The sequence below is a fragment of the Sarcophilus harrisii genome, chromosome 1 (genome assembly GCF_902635505.1).
Source record: "Sarcophilus harrisii chromosome 1, mSarHar1.11, whole genome shotgun sequence".
Taxonomy (NCBI): Eukaryota; Metazoa; Chordata; class Mammalia; order Dasyuromorphia; family Dasyuridae; genus Sarcophilus; species Sarcophilus harrisii.
Genome location: NC_045426.1, coordinates 605,516,789 through 605,529,816, shown reverse-complemented (window position 1 = coordinate 605,529,816; position 13,028 = coordinate 605,516,789). Strand labels below are relative to the sequence as shown.

The 13,028-nt window shown below is 32.2% G+C and overlaps 1 protein-coding gene across 1 annotated transcript in view; it reads right to left on the bottom strand.

The window, feature by feature from the left end:
• Nucleotides 1-3,057: 3,057 nt before the first annotated feature.
• The window catches only part of MAL2 (mal, T cell differentiation protein 2), a 29,929-nt gene continuing 19,958 nt past the window's right edge, over nt 3,058-13,028 (bottom strand). The window contains exons 3-4 of the mRNA XM_003760342.4: nt 6,756-6,911; nt 3,058-5,577 (exon numbers count right to left, since the gene is read on the bottom strand). Of these exons, the coding sequence (XP_003760390.1) occupies nt 5,506-5,577; nt 6,756-6,911 (228 nt within the window). The 3' untranslated portion in view covers nt 3,058-5,505. The remainder of the gene's footprint in view (nt 5,578-6,755; nt 6,912-13,028) is intronic.

Sequence of the window (13,028 nt, the reverse complement as noted above, 5' to 3'; positions counted from 1 at the left end):
TTAAGCATAATATATAATTGCCTCTCAAATATTTCTAGTAATGAGTTTTCAATGCTTCATAAAAGAGAATGTGAAAAACATTATCACAGTACATATGGTTCCTATGAAAATATAGCTTGGTCCAGTGGATCTTTGATGCACCAGAACTTCATTGCTCTAGAAAATGATGCTTGAAATCAGGTATAATTTGCATGATTTATGAGAGAAAACTGCAGCTAAAGTCACTTATAATATGAAACTCTGATATTTCCAAAGATGATGTTTGGAGATAACTATAAGCTAAGTATCAGTAAAAACAAAACAAAACAAAACAAAACAAAAAACAATTTTTGTTTAAAAACTTATGCCTATTTTTAAGTAATAATCTAGACTGAAGCAAAGACAAATTGAGAATTATTGGTCAAACTAAATGGCCATTACCCTTTGATATCTTATATAAACCCACAAAACATTTGGACCATTTTATTTGATATCAAGTTAAAAGTGAAACTTTCTTGGTATTAAGGGTTTGTTTTCTTTTGCTTTTTATGATTACAGATGAAGGATTCTTTCAATTTGGTAACAGGCATATCAATAGTCCTTGTACAGTTATGATACCATGGAAACAGGATTAGAATTGTAGCAAGAGGACCTTGGAATAAGGTCTTGTTTTGCCACTTATAATAAACTGTGTTATTTTGGAGAAGTTCCTTAACCTCGCCGAGGTTCACTCTGCTTTGTCATCCACAAATACTCATGAAAAAAGTTTCTTGAAAACTTTTAATAACTACAAAATGTATTGTTAAAGGTTCAAGTAAAAAAACAAAAAAGAATGGAATGATCCAAGTTGGCTGTTGTGTTCACTTCTGGGCACATTTTGAGAGGGATATTTACAAGCTGGAATATTCCTGGAGAATACTCGGGCCAGTAAAGAGACTGAAAGTCTATCAAGCTAGAATAAAAAGAATTTAGGATGGTTAGACTACAGAACAGGTCTTCTACTTTTTGAAGATGTAAAAACAGACTATTTGAAGGGCTGCCACATGAAAGGAGGAAATATATGTTCTGTGTGAATTCAGAGGACAGCATTGGCATTAAGGCTTGAAGTAAGAAGTTGTAGGGAAGAAAGTTTTTGTCTCACCATAAGAACCTCCTAAAATTAGTCATTCTTAAGTCTTTTCAGTTATGTCCATCTTGTCATAATCCCGTTTGGGATTTTCTTGGCAAAGACACTGGAATGATATGCCATTTCTTTCTCTAATTCATTTTACAGATAAGGCAAATAAGGTTGTGATTTTCTCAGGGTTACATAGCTAATAAGTGTCTGAGGCTAGATTGGAGCTCAGGAAAATTGTTCTTGACATCAGTCTATCGCTCTCATGAAGCCATCTAGTTGTCTCTGGTATGTATGTAATAGTGACCTACTATGTATCTGTTGACTGTCAACATTTTCCCATTCATCCTAAGTTTTAATTTCCTCAAAATATAACAATTTCTGCATTTGAACACTAGACTACAGGACCAAAAAAATAAGGTCAGAGGCCTAAGATTGATTTATTGCCACAATTTTCAAATTCTTAATTTTTGAAGCTTTAATATATTATTATCTCACATTTCTGAACACTATGTGTTTTTGGTGCTCTCCTCTGAAGTATTGTATATTTTTTGGTACTTTGTTTCAAAATTAAAATAGAGTTTTGATTCAATAGCAACAATTATTACCAACTGGTTGAAAGGAAGCCATTTCCAAATGATAATTATTTCCATGGGGCAATCTAGGTGAGTAGGCTGGCATCCACATTGGAAGAGGATTATAGTGACATAAAATTAATTTGAAAGGTTTGTGACAATAAGAATCATAAAGATGCAAAGTACTTTAGAAGGTTAAGTAGCATAGCCAATATATGAAAAATGCCCTCCATTATATGTAACATAAATGAGCGTTCAGTCTTTTATTTGAAAACTTCCATTGAGAGGAAATCTTCCCAAAGCACATTCTACTTCGGGATAATTATAATTATTAGGAAAATTTTCCACTTCTCAAACTTAAATTAACCTCTTTACAATTTCTACTCATTATTATTTTGTCTTCTGGAGATAAACAGAACATGTCTATTCCCTCTTCTATGAGACATTGTTTGAAAAGAGCTATCAATTTTTCCAAAGCTAAACATTCAAATTCCCTCAACAGTTTAGATGCTTAATTAAACATCCATCTTCTGGAAATAGTGCAGATACTTGATATTATTCTTAAATGTAATACTAAGAATCGACCACAACACTTTTGAGGTGTTCTAGTATGGGCACAATATAATGGAACTCCTATACCAAGATACCATGCCACTGTTAATACAATCTCAGTCTGCATTTTTTTTTTTTTTTTGGCTTCTCACTTAAATTTGTAACCTACAAAATCTCCAGGTCTTTTTTTTTTCTTTAGATAAATTTCAGATTAGCTATATCTACCCAATCTTGCACTTAAAAAGGATGACTTTTTGAATCCAAGTATAAGATTTTTACATTTATCCTTATTAATAATAGTTAATAACAATAGCACTTATGTAATACTTTAAGACTTGTAAAACACTTTACATACATTATCTCATTGATCCTATTAATCATATTAATTTAGCTAGTCAAGATCTTTTTGAAATCTTTATCATCAAATATATCTTTTTTTTTTTGACTTTGTATCATTTAGCAACTGGATAAATCATGTCATTGATTACAATGTTAAATATCATAAGGGCAACTACAGCTTTTTGTATGTGGTTTGCTAAAAATGGAGTCCCTACATGTAGACTATTTAAGAATTTATGGTGCTATCATACACATGAAGAAATGTTTGTCACAGACTATATGGACAAAATCAAAGATCCCCCTTGATCTAGACAATTGTAACCTAATATAATGCATGGTTCCCAGTAGATACTAAAAAATGTTGCCTGTTTTTCTCCTCTTTTATAGAAAAGGAAAACCAGAGCTACTTTGAATACCTTGTATCTCTTTCAAATCCTCACTTAGACCTCTAAACTGGAATTAATATGGAATTGCCTGAATAAAATCTGCAAAGAAAAGGATTAGCAAATGAATACTTTATTAGAGAGTCATAACACTTATAAAAGAAGTCTTATTATAATATGGATTACCAGAATTTTAAAATCATTCAAACATTGTCATTTTTTACAGTTTTAAGACACACAATAAGTTTTTAAATGCCATAATTTTTGTTCAAGTGTTTGTCACTCATTTCACAAACCTAGTATGCATTTAATCCATAGAGATGAGTATTCACAGTAAAGATAAAGGTTTAAACTTTGTTCTTAGCAATTTAAAAGCAATTCATTACAAAAGCACCTCCGGAACACTTTATTTCAAGAAAATTGTTTGATTTAATGTCACCAAGCACAGAACTCAGATGTCTTACTGGGAGAGAAGAGGAGACACCAGAGCCAAATCTAGCCCACTTACTTCATGTGATTCTAGCTAAAAGAGACTACATCCTTATGGCACAGTGTATAACTCTGTAATATTCAATTCATGATACAAATGTGAATAAATGGCATACATGTAGAAATGGCAGATTTTCAAAGAGAAGGGGAAGCTTCAGAAAAGACATATGTCAGTGTGATATATAAAGAAAGAGGGTGGATTTCCTTAAGTCATACACATCAATGAGTCACATTATAATCATGCCTTATATGTTTCACATGAAACGTACTAGAATTTACATGTTGACATAATAGGGCATTAAGAAAAAAATAGCTTGCCCTTTGATCAGCAATTACCCCAACACTGCCACTTTTATGACTAACCTGTGGTTTATGAGGTGGGTTGGCTATCTTGGCTTAGTATTTATACTCTTTAAAGAAGTCCCATATACATGGCAAATTTTGGGATAGGACTAGTAAACACACAAAAAGATGAGGGTCAGAGCGACCAAATGGTCCTATTATTCTAAAGGAATCTTTCTTAAGACAGGCTGGAAACACTTTGTTGAGATAACATGGAGAAGACTATCATATAACTCTATGTTCCCATTTAAGTCTTTAGTTTAGACATTTTGGCACCTTTCCAAAAATAATAATGGTACATTGCAATTAATATCTGCATGACTCAATCAGAGGCTATATAAATATATATATATATATATATATACACATACATATGTGCATACACAATATATAGAACTATATATGTACACTTCTGTGCATGTAGACATGCATATGTGCACACATACATTATACAAACATGCACATATTAATATATGTAATACATATACACTAGTATATATGTATACATATATACACATTTTAAAAAAACTAGCTTTTGCATATCTGTCATCATTTCTCAGGCAATATCAAAGCATAAAGGTTTTATAGACAGAACTGCTTTTTAAAAATCCATTCAAATTCAGCTTCAGAAAAATAAAAATAAAAACTATTCAGAATAAAAGTAAACAATTTTGAAAAATATCATTAATGCACAAACATATTTACAGAATACATTGAAATATAACTTGAAACATAAATATATCTAAAAAAAAAAAAAAAAAAAAAAACTAGAGGAGCTAGATATCAGTTCTAGTGTTCATCAAGGGATATAAAGGCCTCACTTTAGCTAGGGATAAGAAGAAAGGAAAATGCTTTTACAAAGAACCATGGTTCGTTTCATATATGAGCTTTCCAAGTAACCAAAATAGAATCCTAAGATACTAAGAAGAATCATTGTGCCTCCAACAGGAAAACAATTGACTACTTAACCCAGGAAATATAAAGTAATGAGAATGAGTTTTATACATGGCTTGGAGAAATCAGTCTTTTCTTGAGTTACACCTTCCATGTTCAGGTTTTATAAAATCATACATATAGGGGATTTTATAAATGGGAGTGAGACAGTTATTTGATATTTGTTTAGTTTAAAGCATATTTTGTAGGAGGCTTAAAAGATAGCATATAAAAGCAATAAAATCTGGGGGATTCCAGTGACCATATATATTTGAGAGACACCATTTAATAGCTAATGCTACTCATAATAATAGCTAGTGTTTACATAGTTTACAAAGGTTACAAAGCACTTCAAATAGAAGATTCCATTTGATCCTCATAACAATCCTGTGAAACAGGAACTACACATATTATATTCCTTTTAGAAAAGAGGCAGTTGAAGGTCTAAGCAATTGAGCAATTTTCCCATGACTACAAGTTAGTAAGTATTGGAAGTGAGATTCTGAATCCAAGTCTCTCCAAGCTGCCTCGATTTATTGATTATCAACTTTAAAGTGCAGGTTTCCTATAGTAAGAAGCCAATTTAACTGTAATAAAAGGCTCTTCATCTGTTAAAATAGTTTTAAAAAGTAAATTCCATCTAAATGTGAATGAAAACGTTTTTTCCCATAAAGTGTCTCCATATACAAAAAGACTTTGGGAATGTATCACAGCTAAAACAATATGATCCCCAAATTGGTCTCACATATATAAGTACACAAACTAAACTAGAACATGGAGAGCTAATTGATCTGGAGTGTTATGGTCGCCATCTTCTTAAAGCCAGAGCCAAACTGCAACCGTAACAAGCTGTTGTCACAAAGGCAAAAATCTAAGGAGGAGGAAAATCAATATATTAGAATTGACTGTGCGGCTTATAAAACACAGAAACAAGTTCATCATCAGTGTAAACTCTGAGGTAACCTCTCCCCACTCAATAGCTTTATATTTTCATCATAGAATTATTGCTGTTCTAAACTAAGAACATTACCTACACCAGTCATTTCCAATCAATTTTGTATGCATATTTTGGTCTCAAGTGATATGTACATAGTTCATTTCCCCTACCTAATGTTATTTAAAGTTATTTAAAGGCTAAGACTATGTGTACTTTTTAACATATAAATACAATAAGTAGTTATGCCAGAAATGATTGGTAGTGATGTTCTTTTTAAAATTTTTAAATAAAAATTTTTTCTTTTCCTCCTTGTAACAAATATGTAGTCAAGGAAAAGAAATACTATATTAAGTATATACAAAAATATTTATAATTCATTACATCTTAGGAAGTAGACAACATTCTTCATCACAAGTCCTCTCAGATGCTCTTAAATTTGTAATGAGCAAATTGACTTATCTGACCAGATCACTTTGAAACAGTTTTCAAACACATTTTATAATTAAGCTGATTCTTTCTAAGTCTAATTGTAGTAGTTTTCAAAGCATTACTCTCCTACTAAGATTCTTGTTTTAAATAATTTTCACATTTGTTAATGGCTATTTGGTAGACATTTGGTTATTCTTTGAGCTCCTGAATATTTGTTGCCTTCCCCCTAAAACAAAACAAACATTCAGTCAATGTACTTAAAGATTCACTATGAGATAACTTTCAATGTATCTATTTTCTGTGCATGGCCAAGGTGGAGAGAAGCTGTCAGAACTCTAGTGCACATCAAATTATCACTCTTAAAAAGGGGTAAACTATTCTAGAATTGAACAAAGGCAACCCACATAAATGAATCATTGAGTTATCTCTATCCTAGATATGTGTGGGAATACCATATGTATATGCTAGATCTTACAGAATACTAAGTATTCAACTCAATTCCCCAAAGTGCTTATGTATGACCTATCTTACATAAGTTCCTGGCACTGAACTAGGTATTTGGGGTGAATGCAAAGGAATAAATACACGGCCCTGAACTCTGAGCAGTTACAGTAATGTTATATAAAATGATGTTGGGGTGGGACATGGCTTAACAGGAAATAAAAAGGGACATTGGTACTTACCGTAGCTGCTACATTTATATTGTACTGGTTGTCATTCAAAAGAGGCTGTACATTCAGAGTCACATTGCACTTTAAGTTGTGCAGGGAAGTAGCTGCTGCTTCCAACAGAAAAGCTCCAAAGTAAAAAACAAACACAACAAAATGATAGCCAAAATCCTAAAGGGAAATGTTTAAAAAAAAAGTTTGAATTAGATGTAAGTTTTTTTTCCCTTTTTCTTTTCTGAAATCATTCATTTATTCAAGAATGGCTTCTCTGGATATTGAGGTAAACCTGGGTTCTCTAGCTAAATCAGCAGATCCTGCCAAGCTAGAAAAGTCTTTCAGTATGGTTGTAGTGAAATGTTTATTGTCCATTGCCCAAGTTAGGTAGGTTGGAGAGTCTAATTATGAAATTGTCCACAGGGTAGCCACACTCTTTCTCTGCTCTCTACCACAACTCTCAAGGCACTGAAGTTACATAGGTATTGAGATAGAAGATCTAGGTTAGTGGATGAAGTACACATATCAACAAAATTACATTTCTTTTAAGTATTCATGTAGTCACTGATATGGGGTATTATATATATACGTATAGTGGAAAGGCCACTAGGACTGGACCTGACTGGGTCCTATAGTGTTTTAAAGTTTGCAAAACGTTCAACATATATTAACTTATTTGATTCTCACAACAATCCCATCAGTAAATGATATTATTAGCTCCATTTTATTGATGAGGAAACTGAGACACAGAAAAGTTAAATAATTTTCCTAGTGTCACAGAACTATTAAGTTTCTGAGGCAGAATTTCAATTCAGGTCTTCAGACCTATTATTGATCCACTGTGCCATTTAGGTTCCAAAATTCTAAGAGAGTGGGGGGATCGCTGAATCCCTCTATGCCTTATTTCTTTATTTGTAAAATGGAATGGTATTGTAGGGACTCCAGAGTTCTTTCTCACCCTAAATCTATAAAATTATGAAATTTGATGTGTTGGGATTTTAAAAAGAACATGATATTTAGCTATGTAACCACAATATTGTAATTTACTTTCAATAAATTAGCAATGTTTAGATTTTATGAAATAAAACATCTAATCTATCATGAGACAATGAATTTTTAACAAGTGTACTTGTCTTCAAGCGAAAAGACATAGTTTGGAATCCTGTTCCTTTGTCCAGTTTATATGACCATATACTCAAGGATTGAAAGAAAGAATTTCTCCTTCTTGGTTTAAATTGGTATTGTATGTGTATTAATATTGACATATATGTATGTATGTATATATTTTAACATATGTATGTATTTTTCCCTCATATGTATTTTATTACAATAACTCTTGCAAATTCAGATTACTAATTATATCAGGGATTTCATTAGAATGCTTTTATAGGAAAGAACAGAATATGGATTATTTAATGTGAATTCATCTTTCCCATTTATAGAATGTAAACTCCTTGAGGGCAGGAACCATTTTCATTTTTGTCTTTGTATTCCCAGTATCTGACACATAGTTGTATCATACAGTGACACAAGCACTTAAGTTATTTTTCATAATGCAATTTACTGCATTAAATGTTTTAAATAACTGCACACTTTCTATGTTTAATCTTAATTAAATTATTAGGAATATGCATGTATGAGATCATGAAAGAAACTACTTATATCAGTCTCTTTTATAAGCATAATAGGATGGCCATTTTTTTTTCTGGCACAGAGTACTGGGCCTGGAGCCAGGAAGAGCTAAGTTCAAATCCAATCTCAAATGCTAAATGTGTGATCCTAGGCAAGTTACTTAACCCTGTTTGCCTTATCTATAAAATGAGCTGGAGAAGGAAATAGCAAACCACTCCAATATTTTTGGGAAAAAAAATGGAGTCATAAAGAGTCAGACACAACTGATATGACTGAATAACAACAACAACATTTCTTTTCTGGGTCAGATAATAACTAACACCTTTTTTTCTTTTATAAGTCCAGTAAAATGGTTTCTCAACTGAGTCATTAAAAGAAATAAGTGGTGTGCTCCTAAATGCAAAGTCTCAAACCATGGCCACCAAAACAGCTGTCACCTTTGAACTTCATTTTTTTTATGTCTACAATTGTTATACATAGTATCCTACTCCTCTCCCTAGATATGGGGAGGTAAATATGTGTGGAGACAATTAGTGATGGTTGCCTCTCTTGGTTTTACCTTCCATTATCCCCTTTCCTCTAAAAAGAAGTAGGAAGTTCAGAAGCAGAATTCTGTTAATGTCAAAAAAAACTGTCTATGACCAGTTAATTTATTATTTTGAAACAATAGGTTTATCCTAGATGACAGAAAGACTTTTACTCTAAATATCAACTTAATTGGACATAATAAAATATGCAAAATGTTTTAATTAAATTCATTAATTACTGCTATTTGAGGTTAAAATAAGCCTTTTTGGATGAACATTTTCTTTAGAAATTATTCTCATTCTAAATTATTTTAGCCAGGAGAATTAAACACAAATATATACATCTACTTATCAAAATTAGGCAAATCAAAGTCATCTCCCATCCTTCAACCATAATACAAAACACAAATCCACCAAAAATATTCATTTTTCACCCGTATCTAAGCATGTAACTTATCTAGTCTTTTAAAAAAATATTTCAATTGCTGACTGAAGAGATTTTATGCTAAGCACTTGCAACAGATACAGTGATTTAAAAGATTCTGCTCCATGAGACTCATAATTAAGGAATCATTCTGTTTTCAACTCTTATATACCTAATCATGCCACTTTTTTCGGATGACTGACGGAAGAGAAGGTCACTAAAGTTATTTATCATGTATCTTTTAAAAAAAAAAAAGTAAACAACAAGGTTGAAAATAGGAATTCAACTACAGATAGAAAAGGAAAGCTATTCCAACAATGAGATGATTGAGGCCAATGATCTTGTGATGAAGAGAGACATCTACACCCAGAGAAAGGATTGTGGGAACTGAAATGGATCATAACATAGCATTTTCACTCTTATTGTTGTTGTTCATTTGCAGTTTGTTTTCTTTCCCTGTTTGATCTGATTTTTCTTGTGAAGCAAGATAATTGTATAAATATCTTTACATATATTGGATTTAACATATATTTTAACATGCACAACATATATTGGATTATTTACCATCTAGGGAAGGGGGTGGAGGAAAGGAGGGGAAACTTTGAAGCACAAGGCTTTGCAAGGATTAATGTTGAAAAGCTACCCATGCATATATTTTGAAAATAAAAACCTTTAATTAAAAAAACAGAACAAAACAAAACAAAAACTTCACTTAACCCTATCACCTCAAGCTCTTACCTAAAATCTTTTCTCTTTTGCAATAAAACTCTTAGAAAGAATCAAAAAAAAAAAAAAAAGAAAAGAAAGCTAAATCAGTGTTTAGGCACCAAAAAATAGAGATTTTAGTAGACTATATAACAAAATAGAATTTCAGAGTTGGCAGACCTCAGCAGCTACCTAGTTCAATCTGTATCTCAAGCAAATTTCTACCATGGCAGTTAATAAGTAGTCATCTAGTCTCTAGATGAAAACCTCAAGTGAGGCAAAAAACAGACCCTTTCTGTAGGAAATTTATTCTGCTTTTGAACAACTCTAGTAGTTCTTATTTTTATTGTTATTTTTTAAAATAACATCAAGTCTAATTTGCTTCTTTGTGACTTCTACCCATTGCTCCAAGTTTTCCTCTCTAACAGAACCTAAACAGAATAATCTTATCTCTCTTACATATGGTATCTCTTCAAAATATTTGAAGATATCTTCCTTCTGATATCCCTCCCTTGCATTTTCTCCATGATAATAAACAGTTCTACTCCTTTCAATAAAGAAATATTCATGTGGCTTGGACCTAAGGCCCTTTACCATTCTGGTTGTTGTCCTATAGACCAGGAATTCTTAATGTGGAGCTCACAAAGTTGAAAAAAGTAATATTTGTATTTTAATGTAGTTGGCTACCTTTTTTGTTATAGGTATTTTGTTTTATGGACTTAAAAAACTTATTCTAAGGAATCCATAGGCTTTATCAGATAGTCAAAGGAAGTCATTACACACACACACACACACACATATGCTAATCTTTAGAATCTTTGCTCCATTCACTGGGCCTTCACTGCAGAAAATATTTTGGGAGATTTTTGTCTACCACATGTAGGATGCAGTAATTAAAATGATAACCATCTCCTAGCTTCTCCAGAGAACTTGTGGAACAATAGGAATCTACCTAGTACAAGGTGTCCATTAATGTGTTAACAAAAGGCAGGTCATTTGAATAGAGAGTACTTTCAAATACACTCTAAATAAACTAAGACTCACAAAGTAAATAAAAAATCTTCTAAATGGGACAGACATTCAATAACTTCTCAAAGATTTCAAAATCAGGGATCAACTTGTGGTATTTATGCCAAGCATTACAAAACAGTGTTGTGGGTATCTATTAAGTCATAAGATAACCACCTATTGTAGTGAAATGGATCTAAAGAGGTCATCATCCAGTCTAATTCCCTTGTTTTGAATTTGAGGAAACTGAGGCCCAGGAAGGAAAATGAGTTCTATTGTTGAGTTGGAATTGGAACCTATATTTTCTGGCACTCAATTCAGTACTTTATGAGACTAAGTTAATGCTAGATTAACTCTGATTAGCAAATGCTGCTAATGACAAATTATTCAATTTAAAATTTAAAAAGTGCTGCCTACACATCAAATTTAGGAAACATTTTTCAAATGTGATTATCTCTATTTTAAAAATGAAGACAGTGAAATTCAAGAGATATTAAGTGACTGGCCCCTGGAATAAGAAGTGGCAAAATCAGGATTCAAATATTAGCCTTTTGATTCCAAATTCAAGGTTAAATCTATTCAACCAAGTTATTTTCTTGACAATCACTGAAACAAAATATAGATTATAAAATCTTTGCATTATGTAATCTAATAAAGAGTCCTTCAAAAATATAGATTAATCTTTCATATGGAAGGAACCATTAGACACTCATTGACCATTCGGGTCATTCAATTTACATGATAGGAGACACAGAAAAATGCTCTTTTATATATTTATCTGAGAGTTAGAGTGAAATGGCATTATCCAGCTCAGGCAAAATGACTATTCATAACCCATTCTGCACCTTTTCATGGGCTATCCTACATGAATGGAATGTAATTCTTCCTCACTTCCACCTAAAAGAATTTCTTATTTCCTCAAGAGGAAGCTCAAGCTTAACTTCCTATCTTGAAGCTTTTTCTAATTTTCAATCATCCCAACTAACAGTTTCCTTTCCCCCTTTCTAACTACTTTATATTTATTCTGATTATAGTTACTGTGTATGTATGTGTGTGTGGTGTGTGTGTGTGTGTGTGTGTGTGTATGTGTGTGTGTGTGTGTGTAGGAGATGGAGGTGTATATGGGGGAAGGATGTTTTCCCAAAAAGAATATAAATTTTTGAAAGCAGTAAATCATTTTTTGTTGGACCTAGAGTTAGGAAGACCTGAATTCAATTCTGACCTCAGATGCTCAGAAGCTGTGTGACCCTGGGTAAGTTACTTTACCCTGTTTGCCTCATTTCTTCATTTGTAAAATGAGTTTGAGAAGGAAATGCCAAGCAACTCCAGTACCTTTGCCAAGAAAACTCTAAATGGGGTCACAAAGAGACAGATATAACTGAAATGACTGAATAAAAATAAACTCCAAAACCTTAGATATAGTAGAAATTCGATATTGTTTTTATTACCTTATCAATCCATCTATGACTCCTGTTCATATACTCTCAAAAATTCTTTACAGGAGTCATACATATAACTAGATAGATAGAAAGACAGACAGATAGCTACAGCTCAACCCCATTCTGAAAGAAAAGTTAAGACTCAGGGAGCTCATTATTTTAATCCTCCTAGTTTCAGTTTTCCTCAGTTGTAAAAAAAAAAAAAAATGGAAAATAATATCACTTTCACTATATCTCCCACTATAATGTGAGAGAAGCACTTTGCATTCCTTAAAGCACCACATCAATGTCAGTCATTATTTGTCCTAGACAAAAAAGTTGCAAGTGGCAACTCCTTCCTTCATGTTAGCCTGTTGTTAGCCCAACAATAACCTTTGAAGAAGCAAGTAATGTAATATTAAGCTTAGTAGAAATTCTGTAGAAAAGTTGTGTTCCTCTAAAAATGAGCTAAACATTCATTATTAAATTGTACAGGATCCTCATTTTTCTAAGTAAGTTCAAAGTCAACATTAGTGATATGTGAGTCATAAGCACAGATTTTGAAGATGACATATTTATA